The sequence below is a fragment of the Euleptes europaea genome, chromosome 13 (assembly GCF_029931775.1).
Source record: "Euleptes europaea isolate rEulEur1 chromosome 13, rEulEur1.hap1, whole genome shotgun sequence".
Classification (NCBI taxonomy): domain Eukaryota; kingdom Metazoa; phylum Chordata; class Lepidosauria; order Squamata; family Sphaerodactylidae; genus Euleptes; species Euleptes europaea.
Window position 1 is genome coordinate 60,226,933 of NC_079324.1, and position 17,402 is coordinate 60,244,334.

The following is a 17,402-nucleotide window of genomic DNA, read 5'->3' on the forward strand; positions in this document are numbered from 1 at the left end:
TCCTTCGTTCTTGATTAGGAATTCTGCTTCATCAGGCCTTTTGGTAGTAGATTTAGCTGCCTGGTGGAGCTTCTAAATTTTAGAACTTTTGGGTGATCCATTCAATTGATGGTGATATCTTCCCTTGGAAAGTACGACTGTTAGCAAAACAGATGTGCAAGTTCCAGTCCATTTCATATGTCAGGTTGAAAGGTTTGGTTTATTGTTTGAGATGGATTCCGTGTACACGTTGAGTGTAAAGTCAGGATTAAAAGAAAATTAAGTTCCACGCTGGACTTTTGTGCACAATTGTGCCAGAACATTAGTAAAACTTAGATTAAAGGTTAGAAGTTGTTACTTAATAGTATGGGTAAACTGTAAGAACAAGAGTGCAAAGCATGACATTCTTCATAATCTCTCTTACCTTTCTAGACGTTCGACAAGGATTAATAGGTGTGGGCCTAATTAACGTAGAAGATCGGTCTGGGATTCTAACACTTGATAAAGGTATTGTCTTTTAATTGAGAACCTGGAATGTGATTTGTTGGATGTTAACCAACAGGAAAACTTCACAATCCTCCAGGTGTAAGCAGAATAAAGCAAGGATGAGGTTGCAGGGCATGGGGACAGAGTCCAGGCATCATTTTTCCAGACATGTTGGTCCTTCCCTCTTCCATATGAATTACAAAAGAAAATACTAAGCTGTATCCTGCTGCTCTGCTCCTTTAAGCACAAATCCTTCCTCCATTAGAGAGCAGCTTCTCACTGAGAGGCAAAAAATGGTAGGATACAATCAATTAGTATTTTTTTAGTAACGTAATCAGAGCCAGTCATAGTAACGTGCTTGCTTTTTAGCTGAGCCCTGGGAAAGTATACTCAGTTCCTCCTCCCTTCTTTCTGCCTGAATCTGAATGATGTAGATAGCCAGTGTGTCTTTCCAGGTCTTTGAGGGAAGCGCAGACCAGGTTAAGCAGCCTGGAGAAATGGTTGCAACGTTATTAGCTCAGCTGAGAGGATGGGTAGAGCACAGTGGTTTGTGCATATGCTGTTGTACTTAGGAAGAAAGCAAACTGTTTACAGCAGACCTGGGAAGACCTTGTGTTACCTGCAGCCAATTGCCCACATGCCTGTTTGAGAGAGACACTGAAATAATTCTGGGTTTTAGAATTAACCATATGACACAGAAGAAATACACATTAAAATAACTGGCTGTGCTATAAAGATTGACCGCTGCTAGTTGTACAGAGCCTATCAGCTTCCCTGCTCTCCTGCCTGTGGCTGTATAATGTGACCAGTACAATGTGCTGTTGAGTAGTCAGAAATTTTGCTTATTGAGGAAGTTGGCAACACCCACAAGAGTGTACCACATCACTCCGCACATTGTGGGCAACCCTGCAGCCACACATGTTAATGTGATCCAAACTGCATGTGGGTAGGGCCCCCCTTACTGTGGTTAAATGGCTAGCAGATCTATGCAGTGCCATCGGTTTCTTTAAAAAAGCAAACCTTGACATTCTTCGCAAAGCCGTTGTTGTATAAGTTACATAAATCTAGAAAATTTGTTTAATTCTTTTACACATTTTTCTTAATTCTGGCTTTTTTTGGGTGGGCGAGGAATTTTATAAGTAGCTGAAGTGCTTTTCTGCCACCCCTCAATGTCAACAGGTATTGCGCTCACGCTGTCTTTGGAGCTGAAAGAACTAGAAACTTGCTCTTCTCATTTTAAAATGAAACATACTCCTGGAAAGTGGATTTCAGTCTCCATTGCCAAACCCTGAGGATGTGTGCTGCTGCAGGATTGCAGCACAAGCGTTCCTTTGGACAGATAGGCCTATGTAGAGGTGGCTGGCTTTTTAACTGCTCTCACCCCTTGGTCTGTGTGGATTGTCAGGATGGTGGTTTCCCTCTGATCCCGAGAACAGCCTCTAAACTTGAAAACTGCAAGGTCATAGACGGCTGTGCATGGTCAGAATCCAATCCTTAAAGGATATCTTTTGAGTCAGCATTTACATCCGGCTTAAATGTGCTCTCTTCAGGATAAGGGGAGGGATATGATATTTCCTGATTCTGGCTTTTAGAATCTTCATCTCACTTTTTAATTTTTTTTTTTTAAGATTACAACAATATAGGGAAATTCCTAAACCGGATTCTGGGTATGGAAGTGCATCAGCAGAACGCTCTATTCCAGTACTTCTCAGACACGCTCAACGCAGTAATACAGAACGCTAAGAAGAATGGAAGATATGATATGGGCATTTTAGGTGAGTGCCAGACTTCCCGTAGTCTGGTATGCCAGCTCCCCGTTGGGAGTCCAGTTCCTTACACTACCAGTAATACAGCAACATAAAGATTTAACATGCCACGAGCCACCTGTCCAGCCAGAAACAAGACAAAGCCCTGTTTTGAACTGTTGGAACACTGCTGTAGATGGAGCAGATGAAGTTCTTCTGACTGCTTAGGGCCCAGTTCCTCAATAGGTTACCCTCTGCTACTCTGTCCTCCCATTTGACACTGATCACAAGGTAGTTCCAGGAGGGGGCTATATGTGATAACACTGCTATAAAATCTATGTTTTGTGACTCTTTTCTGTGTCTTCCTCCCCCCCCCCCCCAAAGATCTCGGTTCAGGAGATGAAAAAGTGAGGAAAGCAGATGCTAAAAAATTTCTAACCCCAGGATATTCTACCTCGGGACATGTAGAACTGTACACTGTAAGTCTACATGTTTCCTTGGTTAAAACAATTCGTGATTAATGCCATATCTTGGTGGAAGGCTCTTAAATGGCTACGTATCCCTCTTGTTTTTGTGTATACTAGATAAGTGTGGAGAGGGGGATGTCTTGGGAAGAAGCAACCAAGATTTGGGCTGAGCAGACTGGACCGGAGGATGGATTCTATTTATCGTTACAGGTGAGGCTGCATCTTCTGGGAAAACTTCTAGATAGTTGTTTCTTCTACAACAGAATTGTGGCTACTTGCAAAGCCCTTTTCGTTGGCCAATAAATATATTCGGTTCAGCACAGACCTGAAAATTGCTTTAGTTTGTGAACGAAGTCACAACGAAGTCACAACGAACGAAGTGAACTATTAAATAGATATCTAACACAGTCCAAGAGTTAAAATCAGTTCAGTTAGATTATCTGAAATTATCCTTGCAAATATCCTGTACTGTTATTCCCATGTTGTAGGCAGGTGACTGAGGTGAGAGCTTCCTTATTCTGAATCAGACTCCTGGTCTATCAAAGTCAGTATTGTCTGCTCAGACTGGTGGCAGCTCTCCAGGGTCTGAGGCAGAGGTCTTCCACATCAGCTACTACTTGACATTTTTAACTGGAGATGCCAGGGATTGAACCTGGGACCTTTTGCATGCCAAGCAGAGAATCTACGACTGAGCCACAGCCCTTGGCTTGCTTAATGCCACCTAATGAATTCGTAGCTGAGGCCACTTGCCTTGGGGACTTTCCAGTTCACATTCTAAGCCACTCGACTCACGGTTGGGGCTTTGTAAAATAGCTTTGCCTCAAAAACAGCAACCAATCATGATGAGTATCAAGCAGAAAGAGATTGCATAGTGCAAGAGGAGGGGCTAGATTGACATATGGAGGAGTGTTAATGGATGGCCAGGCCACTAGAAAAGCATGTCCGTGAGGGTCTGGGCAAAATGTTGAAGGAGACTGCTTGACAGGGTGGAAGAAGAGATTTAAACAGAGGGTAGGAAGCTGGGACCTGAGTGGGGTGACACTGGAGGCTCTTCACGTAACGAATGTTAGCAAGGCAATTTCACCCTCCAAATGGACTGAGCTGGGAGAACCTGAAACATTTCCAGACTGTCACCTTCAAATGCACTTGCAAGCTTTATGTATACTACTTCACACCTGTCTTTGCTGATTGAGCACTGACATGTCAAGGATTGCTGGACTAGACAAGCTGGAACATGTCCAGAGGAGGGCAACAAAGATGGTGAGGGGTCTGGAGACCAAGTCCTATGAGGAAAGGTTGAAGGAGCTGGGTATGTTTAGCCTGGAGAGGAGAAGACTGAGAGGGGATATGACAACCATCTCCAAGTACTTGAAGGGCTGTCATATAGCCGAGTTGTTTTCTGTCACCCCAGAAGGTCGGACCAGAACCAACGGGTTTAAATTAAATCAAAAGAGTTTCCATCTTCTAGACATTAGGAAGAACTTTCTAACAGTTAGAGCGGTTCCTCAGTGGAACAGGCTTCCTCAGGAGGTGGTGAGCTCTCCTTCCCTGGAGGTTTTTAAGAAGAGGTTAAATGGCCATCTGTCAGCAGTGCTGATTCTATGACCTTAAACAGATGATGAGAGGGAAGGCAACTTGGCCATCTGGGCATGGAGTAAGTCACTGGGGGTGTGGGGGAGAGGTAGTTGTGAATTTTCTGCATTGTGCAGGGGGTTGGACTAGATGATTATGGTTTTCCTTTTCAGCTCTGATTCTCCACTAGACAAGTGGCCCCAGAGGGCTTTAGTGCATAACTTGCATGATCCAGACCCTTGCTCGAAGATCCTTTTCATTGCTTAGCTTCATCCCCACAGATCAGAATCAACATGTCTCTTTTCTAAACAAACCTAATTCCCAACCTGTCAGCCTATCGGGTTGGATCCCATGGATGCATTCTGCATATGGTGGTGCTCTCCCTTGGAGCAAGGAGGCTTGCCCTGGGTCTTCCAAAAGGGAAAGCGCTGTTAGCAGAACAGTCTCGTTCAATCTGTCTTGTCAGGTGGTGCTCACAGGGTTCTCTTTTTCCTTTTTTCAGATACGAAATAATAAGAAAACTGCCATCCTCATGAAGGAGGTGAATCCCAAAAAGAAGCTTTTTCTAGTATACAGACCAAATACTGGGAAACAGCTCAAATTGGAAACCTATGCAGAAATAAAGAAAAAATATAAAAAGGTTAGTTTAAAATATCTGTTTTACCTTTATCGAAGTGTGGTAAATGATAGTGTGAGGAGGACTGAAGATATGACATAACTACAGTATGCCTGTGCATCGTGTTTCCAAGGTGCTGTTGATGTTCATTGTTGCTTCTGGAATTATATTTCATGTTATGCGTTGTACATGCTCACAGTCCTCTTTCTTTCCCTCTCCCCTCCTGTTAATCTAGTCCAGGGATGGGGAACATCCGCCCCTCGGGCCGTTTACGGCCCCCGAGGCCATTTTTGGTGGCCCCCGGGAGCTCCAGGGCCTGCCACAGAAGTCGCAGCGTGCAGGAACGCTGCAGCCCCTTTAAACCCCATCTCGCCAACTGTCAGCTGTTAATCAGCTAGGAGGAGGGAGAAAAACGCTTCCCCCAAGGCGGGAAGACGAAGCGTTCCTGCCGCGGCACAGCAGTTTAAACCTCTCTTGCCTCTGAGGGAGGGGGGGAAGAAGAGGAAAAAGCCAGCCGCTCCCGGCGGCGGAGCATGCGTGTGAGAGCCAGGTGGAGGACTTTTGTGGACTGGGGGGGGAGGTGGGAAAGCTGAAGCCCGGTCGCATGGAGCGTGCGTGTGTGTGAGAGAGAGAGAGAGAAGGCTTTTCTCTCCTTTCGTCTGTCACTTTCTCTCCTATTCTTTCTCTCCTCTTTTTCTGTCTCTTTCTTTCTCCCCAGTCTTTCTCTACTTTTTTCTCTCCTTTCCTTTCCTCCTTCCCTCCCTCCTTCCTTCCTTCCCTCCTTCCTTCCTTCCTTCCTTCCCTCCTTCCTTCCCTCCTTTCTTCCCTTCCTTCCTTCTTTCCTTTCTTTCCTTCTTTCCTTCCGTCTTTCCTTCCCTGCAGATCGGCCGCAGGCTGCAAGCTGTGCCCCCCTGGCACCTTGGTTGCCTGGGGCCGCCGCTGGCTGCCCTCCCACCTGGGAGGAGGGGGAAGACCTGGGGGAGCAGAGGCACCCTCCAAGCCATCTCTGCCCAGCTTCCCTTAGGGTTGCCAACCTCAAGGTGGTGGCTGGAGATCTCCTGCTATTACAACTGATCTCCAGCCAATAGAGATCAGTTCCCCTGGAGAAAATGGCCACTTCAGCCATTGGGCTCTATGGCTATGCAGTCTTCCTCCCCAAACCCCGCCCTCCTCAGGCTCCACCCCCAAAACCTCCCGCCAGTGGTGAAGAGGACCTGGCAACCCTAGCTTCTCCCCACCACCACCAGGAGATCTACGCCCGGTATGGCCCCCGAATGATGTTATAAATATGCAAATGGCCCTTGACAGAAAAAAGGTTCCCCACCCTTGATCTAGTCTGTTCTCTTTCACATACTGACCAGCTGTCCAGTTTTCTCAGCTGAAGTCTTCTGCATATCGCCCTTTTTAAGGTGTGGACTTCAAGCATGTTCACCTAAAAATGGTGAATGCCACGGGGGATGGATGCTCATCAGAGGAGCTGTCTGATTTGGCAGCTCCTAGCCCGAGTGGATTGCCCAGGCTAGCCTGATCTCGTCAGATCTCAGAAGCTAAGCAGGAAGCTAAGCTGGAATACCAGGGTTGCTGTTCAGGGAAAAACACTGGCAAACCACCTCTGTTAGTCTCTCTTGCCATGAAAACCCCAAAAGGGGTCGCCATAAGTCGGCTACGACTTGACGGCACTTTACACACACAAAGCCCGAATGCACAGTCTAGATATTTTCTGTGCCGCATGCCATTTGTCTTCAGGGGGGTGATCCACAAAAGCCCCTTAGTTATTTTGGCTGCTGCAGACTAAAATGGCGTAATTCTCAGTAAACTGCTCTGTTACAGGAACACAGTCATGTATGTGTTTTGCTTTCGGAACTCAAGAAGCAGAGTCTGCCTGTAATGAATTGTGTCATGCGTTTGTTATACAGGTACCTTCTGAAGATGCCTTGCCCCACTGGCTAGAGCAGTACACGTCGTCCGCGGAAATTTGCACCCACGCTTATTGGTGAGTTCTTACTCAAAAGGAGTACATAAAATCTCTTCTTCTGTAAAGGATAATCAAAATACAATTTGTGTAACCGTTTGCAGAAAATTAAAGTTGGCCAAAGGGCTGCGTCTTGATTCTCCTCCTTCTTCCAGGAGAGGCAACTGCAAGAAAGCAAGCCTTGGCTTGGTTTGCGAAGTGGGCTTGCGTTGTCGGACATACTACGTCCTCTGCGGCTCAGTCTTGAGTGTCTGGACGAAGGTGGAAGGAGTATTGGCCTCCGTGAGTGGCACAAATGTCAAAATGCAGATTGTTCGGCTAAGGACAGAGGACGGACAGAGGATTGTAGGTGAGTGCGATCACTGGTCATGCAGAAAGCTTTTTTTGGGGGGGTCCAAAAACCAGGATGAATTTTATCTCCCAAAGCAGCTTGGATGTATTTGAATTCAGTATACCAAGTTGGTGGTATTTTCTTTCCAGTTGGGGACAGGATATGAGCTTCTTGAGTCTCTCTTGTTGGGGCCCAAAAAAACCCATTCTGCAACTACCCTATTTTTTGCTCCGTAAGACACACCTAGTTTTTAGAGGAGGCTTTAAAGCAGAGTCCCTAGAAGCCGGGCGGGGGGTCTTGAAAGTTCTCCACGCTGCCATCCCAGGCAGCTTAGAGCACTTTCAAGACCCCCCCCCCGGCTTCTAGGGACTCCCTGGAAGCCAGGCAGGGGGGGCATTTAAACTCCTCCATCCCAGGCAGCACAGAGCACTTTCAAGACCCCCCCACCCGGCTTCTAGGGACTCCCAGGAAACCCGGCGGGGGGGTCTTTAAACTCCTCCGCGATGCCATCCCAGGCAGCGCAGAGCACTTTCAAGACCCCCCGCCTGGCTTCCAGGGAGTCCAACAGCTGAGCCTCGGGACCGGGAAGCACGGGGGGAGGGGGGAGGTTAAACTGCTCTGCGCTGCCTAGGCAGCTTTGCCCTTCTCCCCGGGGCCGGATTCACCCACATTCGCTCCATAAGACGCACAGACATTTCCCCTCACTTTTGAGGAGGAAAAAAGTGCGTCTTGTGAAGTACCATATTTTTCACTCCATAAGGCCAAAGCAAAGCCTCCCTTGTGGTTTTTAGTGTGGCCTAGGTCCTCCTGTGTATCAGAGGGTGACGGCTTTTCCAGGTGTGCCAGATCAAGGCAAAACCCCAGAAGAGCTCCTTTTTTTTAAATGCTCGTTGGAGAAGCCAGCATGCTAAGACCTGGTTAGTGGGGCTTTGAAATATATTGAGGAATCTGATAGTATATTACCATTATCTGCCACAGATTACTAATGTGGAAGTCCAGTGATGGCTCTAGGGTATCAGATTTGAGAAAATGCTGGCTTAAGAGTCAGGCGGGGCTGAATTCTTAAGGCTTTGTACAAGCTAGGGAGACTCCTTCACAAAAGCGTGTTGTTGTTTCTGAAATACAGACCGGCTATGTGAGGATGGGCTTGCAATCTGGGCCGCCACCCCCTCCTTTCAGATCAGCCATACTCCATGGAATCATAGAATTGGAAGGGGCCATACAGGCCATCTAGTCCAACCCCCTGCTCAATGCAGGATCAGCCTAGAACATCCCTGACAAGTGCTTGTCCAGCCAGCCTCTGTTTAAAGACTGCCAGTGAGGGGGGAGCTCACCACCTCCCTAGGTAGCTGATTCCACTATCGAACAACTTTTAACTGTAAAAAAAAAATTCGTAATATCCAGCCGGTACCTTTCCGCCCACAATTTAAATCCATTATTGTGAGTCCTGTCCTCTGCTGCCAACAGGAACAGCTCTCTGCCCTCCTGTAAGTGACTAGTTAATGGTTCCTCGTCCACTTGGAGAGAAGTGACTAGTGGAGTTCCTCAGGGATCTGTGCTGGGCCCTGTGTTGTTCAACATCTTTATAAATGATTTGGATGAAGGAATAGAGGGGGTGCTTATTACATTTGCAGATGATACTAAATTGGGAGGGGTAGCAAATATGGTAGAATACAGAGCCAAGATGCAGGATGATCTTGACAGGCTGGAGACATGGGCTAGAACTTATAAAATGCACTTAAACAAAGACAAATGTAAAGTTCTGTATTTAGGTAGGAAAAATAAAATGCATAATTATAGGATGGGGGAGACTTGTTTGAGCAGTAGTGTGTATGAAAAGGATCTTGGGGTCTTAGTAGACCAAACACTGAACATGAGTCAGCAGTGTGATGCTGTAACTAAAAAGGCAAATGCAGTCTTGGGCTGCATCAACAGTAGTGTCCAGATCACGCGAAGTGATGGTATCACTTTACTCTGCTCTGGTTAAACCTCAACTAGAGTACTGTGTTCAGTTTTGGGCACCACAATTTAAGAAAGATGTAGACAAACTGGAACATGTCCAGAGAAGGGCAACAAAGATGGTGAGGGGTCTGGAGACCAAGTCCTATGAGGAAAGGTTGAAGGAGCTGGGTATGTTTAGCCTGAAGAGGAGAAGACTGAGGGGATATGATAACCATGTTCAAGTACTTGAAGGGCTGTCATATAGAGGAGGGTGCCGAGTAGTTTTCTGTTGCTCAAGAAGGTCGGACCAGAACCAACGGGTTGAAATTGAATCAAAAGAGTTTCCATCTAGACATTAGGAAGATCATCTTGGCCATCTTCTGGTCACTAGGGGTGTGGAGGGGGGAGGTAGTTGTCAATGTCCTGCATTGTGCAGGGGCTTGGACTTGATGGCCCTGGTGGTCCCTTCCAAATCTATGATTCTAAGTGACAGCCCTTCAAATACTTAGAGAGAGCAATCATGTTCTCCCTCTGAGGTTGGAGTACATCTTCATCAACGGGTGGTTTCCTTCCTACGCTCATGGAGGCAGGATCCAAACTTTCACTTCCTTTCCCCTGTGCTAGGACCGCCCTCTGATTTCCAGTTCTCCTCCTGCCTCAGAGGGAGAAGCAGTGCGAGATTGCGCTCTAGAGCTAATTCTCCTTTCCTTTCCTTACATCCTTACCTTTTCTTATTCCATAACCCTGTTTTCTGTTTACCCTCCTAACCATCGCCTAACCATCCTTAATTCAGTCCTTTGTAGTTGGAGTAGAAGGAACCTTCACGGGCAAGCCAAGGTTCCGTTCCCCCATTACAGTGGTGTAGCCGTTCCTCCTCTTCCCCCTGCCGGGCCCTGGGGTTGAGAGGATGCAAATGTCATTTTTTAAATGCTGTGAAACCAAACCCCCGCCTCCCGTTTGTTGCAGGCTTGATCATTCCCGCCAATTGCGTGTCTCCCCTCGTCAATCTCCTGTCAACGTCGGACCAGTCCCAGCAGCTGGCCGTGCAGCAGCAGCAGATTTGGCAGCAACACCACCCGCAGAGCATCTCCAACTTCAACAACGCGTGAGGAGGGGGGAAGAGAGAGTATTCGGCACTGGGGAAAACAGCTCCTGAGGCCGACAGCTCGCATTCGAAAGAAATATCAGGGACAGACTCCAAAGAAATAACTTTCAGTTCCATCGTTCTCTCTTTAGAACTGTGCAGAAGCAAAGAGGCACTTTTGAAGGGTGATCAGACTGAAAGCTTGCCACTGCTTTACAGAGGTCCATGTATTTTTCTTTTTTTTTTAATTCCCTGTGCTCTCTGTAGTGCTTCCTAATTTGGGTGTTGTTTTTTTTAAACAATTTTATTGTCCTCCTCAAGCTACCAACCACAGCTTTTGTTTTCGAAGAGGCTTCAAGGTTCCCAGCCAAGCTGTCCATCATCGTTTCCTCGTCATCCAGCGCTCAGGGTTTAACGCAGTACATCGGTGCCGTTGCTGCAGGGAGGTCCTCAGATGCATGTTATTTTAAGTTTGTGTATAGAGACAATGAATATACAATGGCAGGGGGATGTGTGCGCGTGCGCGCATTGATCTCAGCTTACAAAAGAATACCTTTATTTTTAAAAAAAAAGATAAGCATGGAAAGCTAGACGTTTTTGCAAACCCCACGTCCGTTCAGGTTTGTTCCGTTTCTGTTTCGGCTGTGCATGACTTCGGATCGGGCATGAACAGGATCTTGCACCATACTTCAGCTGGGAGAGAGACAGTCTCGCTGCGGCGTTGCTTTTTGACTCGAATAGCATCTGCCCCGGCCTATTGCATTTTTCTGCCTTTCTCGAGGTTAAATATTTGAATCTGCAGCTTGTTTTTTTTTTCGTGTGTGAACAAACATCTTAAATTTTTTAAAAGTTCCTTTTTAATGTATTAATGGTGTTCCTGATGTGTGCTGCAAGGATGGCTTTTAAAAAGCCTGATTTCTTTCTATTTTGTGTTTGTTTTTCTTTCCCCCCTCCCTTTAAAATGTTTTATTTTATCTAACGAGGTTTCTGGAAACTCAAGTGCAAATTTACTTCCATTTCATATGACAGTCCTGTTTTTATGTTGGGGTTTTCTTTTTGTTACTGAAGACTTGAGCTGTAAATTAGACAAGGGGGAGGGGAAATGGGGCACGCAACGATTCTGATGTATGTACTTTTTTTTTCTGTTGCCCCGTTAACTTGAATACTGTTTATGTTGTAAGACATTGTAGAGTTTATCCTGGAGCTGTTTAAAATTGTAAATGTACAAAATGTGAATAGTCACTTATCTATAATATGGGTAAGTTTTGTTTTGCCTATAATAGTAGATGTTTATAAGAAAGTGAAGGACAATGTTTGTCATTTTTCGCTTGCACAGGATGCACTATTGAAAATTTGAGATTGTCTAAACCTGTCCACAGAACCGCAAGATACCAAAAATCTTGTAGGTGTCAAATAAAAAAAAAAACTATTGTTCTAACTATTGTTGTCCTCTGCCGTCACTCAACAGAACTGCACCTGCACATTAATTTAACGTTCTCACATTTGAATTGTGGTACAAGTTCATGCCAAAAATTTTGACTTTACTGCAAAGTTGTTTGTGTGTTAAGTGCTGTCAAGTCACTTCTGACTCATGGCAACCCCATGAATCAATATCCTCCAAAATGTCCTATCTTTAACAGCCTTGCCTCAGGTCTTGCAAATTGAGGGCCGTGGCTTCCTTTATAGTCAATCCATCTCTTGTTGGGTCTTTCTCTTTTCCTGCTGCCTTCAACTTTCCCTAGCATTATTGTCTTTTCCAGTGATTCTTGTCTTCTCATAATGTGACCAAAATACGATAGCCTCAGTTTAGTCATTTTAGCTACTAGTCAGTTCAGGCTTGATTTGATCTAGAACCCACTGATTTGTTGTTTTTTTGGCAGTCCACGTTATCCGTAACACTCTCCTCCAACACCACATTTCAAAGGAATCTACTTTCTTCCTATCAGCTTTCTTCATTGTCCAGCTTTCACACCCTTACATAGTGATAGAGAATACGATGGTATGAATTAACTTGATCTTGGTTGCCAGTGACACATTCTTTTAAGAATCTTTTCTAGCTCCTTCATGGCTGCCCTTCCCAGTCTCAATGTCCTGATATCTTGGTTGTAGTTTGGTTGATGATGGAGCCAAGGAAGAGAAAGTCTGGAACAACTGTAATTTCCTCATTGTCATCCTTAAAGTTGAGTAATTCTCCTGTAGTCATTACTTTTGTCTTCATGTTCAGCTGTAGTTGTGCTTTGGCACTTTCTCCTTTAACTTTCATTTTAATTATTGAGATCGCTTGCCTGGGAGATACTCTGCATGTTTCACTGCTCTCTGGCCTTTTAGAATCATAAGAGTTGGAAGGGACCACCAGGGTCACCTAGTCCAACCCCCTGCACAATGGAGGAAATTCACAACTACCTCCCCCCCACACACCCCCAGTGACCCCTACTCCATGCCCAGAAGATGGCCAAGATGCCCTCCCTCTCATGATCCGCCTAAGGTCATAGAATCAGCATTGCTGACAGAGGGCCGTCTAGCCTCTGCCTCTTTCTGTTCAGTCTCTACTGGGTTCTGGTAGTTCTCCCCTATATCTACATTGGGTGGGACTCCTTCAACAACTCACAATGAAAAGATGCAGCAGGCTGACCCTCTCCCAGAACAGGCAGCTTGATGCATCTTTGCCTGTCAGGCCTCCAGACATAGCGACTTCCACTCGAGACTTATGTCCAGAACAATAACTTGTATAAGAAACAATGTGAGTTGAGGGTATGTAGGACTTGCTTTTGTATGCCTTGAATGTAAACTATGGGTGGGGTGGGTGCCTTCAATATTCAGGAAGTGTTTATTTATTGAAACATGGGAAGTGCCATCAAGTCATAGCCAATTTATGGTGATCCTGTAGGGCCTTCAAGGCAAGAGACATTCAGAGCTGGGTTGCCATTACCTGCCTCTGTGCAGAAACCCTGGACTTGCTTGGTGGTCTTCCATCCAAATACTAACCAAGGCCGACCCTCAGAAGTTAAGATCAGACAATCCTGAGCCATCCAGGTCAGGGCTCCAGCCTGATTTATACTCTTGGAATCAGGAAAATGGTGACTTTTGAGACGGGAAAAAATCGTGGATTTCTACGTGGCTGGCTGCTTGCATGCCTAAATGCAGTCTAGTTCTATAGAACAGGAGAAGTCTCCATCTCCTGCCTGGAGAGAAGGACCTTTTCATAAAAGACTAAGACAAAACACTACAGGAATACCTAGTGACCAAAAGCAAGCGCTGTGATGTAGCTTTATGTACCCCAATGGTCCTGCATTTTCTAACGTGAAGAACTGCTTTTGCTTCCGACTCTGAGCTGGGGTAGTAGAACAATGACTCTGAGATCCATGACCTAGCAAGACTTTATCTGGACCCCTGTAGCAAGCAAGAGAGCCAGCGTGGTGGTGTGATTTGGAGCAGTGGACTCTAATCTGGAGAACTGGGTTTCATTTCCCATTCCTCCACATGAGCGGTGGATGCTAATCTGGTGAACCAGGTTTGATTCCCCACTCCACACGAAGCCAGCTGGGTGACTTTGGGCTAGTCATGGCTCTCTTAAAGCTCTCTCAGTTCCCTAGCAGGACTTAATCCAACAGGTTCAAAGTCCAAAATGTGCTCTTGCCAATCTGGCCCACCCAGAATCAAGAAATGTCCCAAGGTTAGTCGTAATCCAGACACGGGGAAAACTAGAATGAAATATCTTTATGCACAATGACTCAGCTTGGCGTAATTCTAGTTGACCAATCAAATGTATGGCCAATGATGTAACTTGACCTGTCAGGTATTTGCTGCTCAGGTGACCCAACCAATCAGGTGGATTGCTGTCATGAGGCAATGCACTTTGCAGCTGTGCCGGGCCTAATTGAGCTAACGTTTTCTCCCACCCGTGGGTCCTTGCACTAAGGAGCTGGAATGCGTAGGCTCAACTCCCGCCCAAATTCTTTTGGCCTTGAAACCACTAGACCCCATGGTCTGACTGGCGCCTGTGCCAGCCTCCCATATTTCTTATCTCACTCTCGGAAGCTGCGGTCAGCTTGACCTCAGGTTCTCAGGGAGAGAAACTTCCACGATTTCTGCTAGGCCCAAGCCTGAACCAGTGTTTCAGAATGGCCAAGAGACTGCAAGGCGAGCTAGTCTCTTGACAAGCCAGGATCAAAAGGATTCCAGCGTGGTGTAGTAGTTAAGAGCGGTGGTTTGGAGCAGTGGACTCTGACCTGGGGAACCGGGTTTGATTCCACACTCCTCCACATGAAGCCAGCTGGGTGACCTTGGGCCAGTCCCACACTCAGTATTCAGTATTCTTTCCAGCAACTGATGTTATGAAATAAGAATCAAACGAATTGCGTTTGTAATTTTAACAGTGCTATCCTAAGAACCCTTTCCTGAAAGTAACTCCTCTGCCTAGTGCTCTGAACTTTTATTCGATTTTATTTTTTATAACTCCTAGACTAAAAACTAACCGGCTTACAAACCGGGAGCCAGTGTGGTGTAGTGGTTTGGAGTGGTGGACTCTGATCTGCAGAACCGGGTTTAATTTCCCACTCCTCCACATGAAGCCTGCTGGATGACCTTGGGCTAGTCACAGCTTTTAGAGCTCTCTCAGCCCCACCTACCTTACAGGTTGTCTGTTGTGGGGAGGGGAAGGGAAGGTGACTGTAAGCTGGTTTGAGTCTCTCTTAAGTGGTAGAGCAAGTCGGCATATAAAAACCAACTCTTCTTCCAATCACCTTCCCTTCCCTTCCCCACAACGTACACCCTGTGATGTAGGTTAGGCTTAAAGAGTGTGACTGGCCCATGGTCCCCCAGAGAGCTTCCATGCCACCAGCAGGAATCTGAACCCAGGTCTTCCAGATACTAGTCCGACACTCTTAACCACCACACCAGGCTGGCTCTCTTATTTGCTCCAGAAAGTAACCATAAATTAAAACTGCTGCAACAAATGTTGGGGGAGATTGGGGAGAAAGGGACATTCTTTCATATATAGAAAATTTTCCAATGAGACTTTCCCCCCAAACCTTGTGATCTTTATATTAAAAAAAAAAAATCCCCAGGAAAACTTTTTTTTATTATTTAAGTTGCATCTGTGTAGTCTACCAAACTAACTCTGCAAGGGAGGAGGCATGCCAGGTTAGAAAAAAGAAACATTTTTTTGCACCCCGTTTTTTTGGGCGGGTACCCGCACTACCACCACACCAGGCTGTCTCTCTATTTGCTCCAGAAAGTAACTATAAATCGAAACTGCTGCAATAGAAACGTTGGGGGAGATTGGGGAGAAAGGGACATTTACTCTTTCTCGTATGGAAAAATTTCCAATGAGACTTCCCCCCAAACTTTGAGATCTTTATATAAAAAATAAAAACTCAACTGGAAAACTTTTGTTAAAATTTAAGTTGCATGTCTGTAGTCTACCAAACTAACTCTGCAAGGGAGGGGGCATGCCATTTTAAAAAAATAAACATACATAACATATATATAGACACACACATATATACATACATACATATATATACACACAAATATATATATATATGATTCACAGTGGGTAGCTGTGTTAGTCCGTTTGCAGTAGTCAAAAAGGGCAAGAGTCCAGTAGCACCTTAAAGACTAACAAAAATATTTTCTGGTAGGGTATGAGCTTTCGTGAGCCACAGCTCACGAAGAATCTGAAGTATCTGAATCTGGTATCTGAAGAAGTGAGCTGTGGCTCACGAAAGCTCCTACCCTACCAGAAAATATTTTTGTTAGTCTTTAAGGGGCTACTGGACTCTGGCCCTTTTTGACTACATATATATATATGACCACTACACCAGACTCTGTCTCCGTTTGCTCCAGAAAGTAACTCTCAATTGAAACCGCTTCCAGAAAGCATCTCTGCAGTCTTCTCAAACTAACTTTGCAAGGGAGGGGACGCGCCAGGTCGAACGGTGTAGACCTGCGGTGTCTGCAAGCGTCCCGGGGGTTGCCGCGCGCGCCGCGCCTGGCCGCAGGGGCGCGCCGGGGGAAGCCCTGGCCAGGGCCGGGTCCGCCCCTCCGCCCGGGCACCTCGGGCTTGCAAGGGGGTGAGTGAGTGAGTGCGCGCGTGTGACGGCCATGTTTGCCCAGCGCTGGCCCTCCCGCGCGCAGTAAACAAGCCCAAAGTCTCGGGGAGCCACCGAGGCGCGCCACGGGCTCCCTCCCTCCCTCCCCCCGTGCCTCCCCCCACCCCCCCTCTCCCCGGCTGCCAGGCAGGCAGGCAGGCAGGCAGGCAGGCTGGCTGGGCGTCGCGCTGGCTGGCTGGCTCGCCCGCCCGGCCTGGCCATGTCCTACAAGCCCAACTTGAACGCGCACCTCGCGGTGGCGGCTCCGCTGAGCCAAGGTAAGGCGCACCGCCGGGGGACGGGACGGGACGGGCCGGGCCGGGCTGGGACGGGCGGGGGGCCACTCCGGCCCCCCCCCCAGCCTCGCCCGGCCGGCCTGGCTGATGCATCTCCGCCATGATTCGCTTCCCGCTGCCCTCCCTCCAAAGTTGGCCACCGCCGCACCGGCAAGCTCTCCGGACCCGGGGCTGCGCGGCGCTCTCCGGCCCCTCGGAGGGAGAGCCGGGCGGGGAGGGGAGGCCGAGGGGGGGCGGCTGGGGGGGGGTCCTGCCGCTGCCCCTCCCCCCTCCCCCCTCCCCCGCTCGCCTCCCTAGAGCGGCTGATGGATTCGGATCAAGGCAGGGAAGGAGGAGCGCGGCGCGCCTCGCCGGGGACCGCTGCTGGTGGCCGCCTGCAAGTGCGCGCGCGCGCGGCAGAGAGAGAGAGAGCCAGGCTGGGGTTTGGGGAGAGCTCTGCACGCGCTCAGAGGCACTCCCGCGCTCTCCCGAGGCGGGCGGTCGCCTGCGGCTCCTGGCGCCCGCGGGCGTCCGTCGGCTCCAGGACTGCGAACTTTTTGGAGAGCTGGGCGTCGGGACGAGAGGAGGGCGCGGGGTTGTTCTCTGTTGCCCCAGCAGGTTGGACCAGGACAAACGGGGCTGAAATTAAATCAAAAGAGTTTCCGTCTAGACATTAGGAAGAATTTTCTAGCAGAGGGGTTCCTCAGTGGACAAGGCTTCCTATGGAGGTGGCGAGCTCTCCTTCCCTGGAGGCTTTTAAGCAGAAGCTAGATGGCCATCTGACTGCAATGCTGATTCTAAGCAGATCGTGAGAGGGAGGGCATCTTGGCCATCTTCTGGGC

At 47.6% G+C, this 17,402-nt stretch overlaps 1 protein-coding gene across 1 annotated transcript in view; it reads left to right on the plus strand.

The window, feature by feature from the left end:
• SBNO1 (strawberry notch homolog 1) overlaps window positions 1–10,224 on the plus strand; it is a 35,137-nt gene extending 24,913 nt beyond the window's left edge. The window contains exons 24-31 of the mRNA XM_056859383.1: window positions 412–486; window positions 2,094–2,240; window positions 2,595–2,689; window positions 2,795–2,887; window positions 4,752–4,889; window positions 6,782–6,858; window positions 6,993–7,186; window positions 10,076–10,224. Of these exons, the coding sequence (XP_056715361.1) occupies window positions 412–486; window positions 2,094–2,240; window positions 2,595–2,689; window positions 2,795–2,887; window positions 4,752–4,889; window positions 6,782–6,858; window positions 6,993–7,186; window positions 10,076–10,218 (962 nt within the window). The 3' untranslated portion in view covers window positions 10,219–10,224. The remainder of the gene's footprint in view (window positions 1–411; window positions 487–2,093; window positions 2,241–2,594; window positions 2,690–2,794; window positions 2,888–4,751; window positions 4,890–6,781; window positions 6,859–6,992; window positions 7,187–10,075) is intronic.
• The last annotated feature ends 7,178 nt before the right edge of the window (window positions 10,225–17,402 follow it).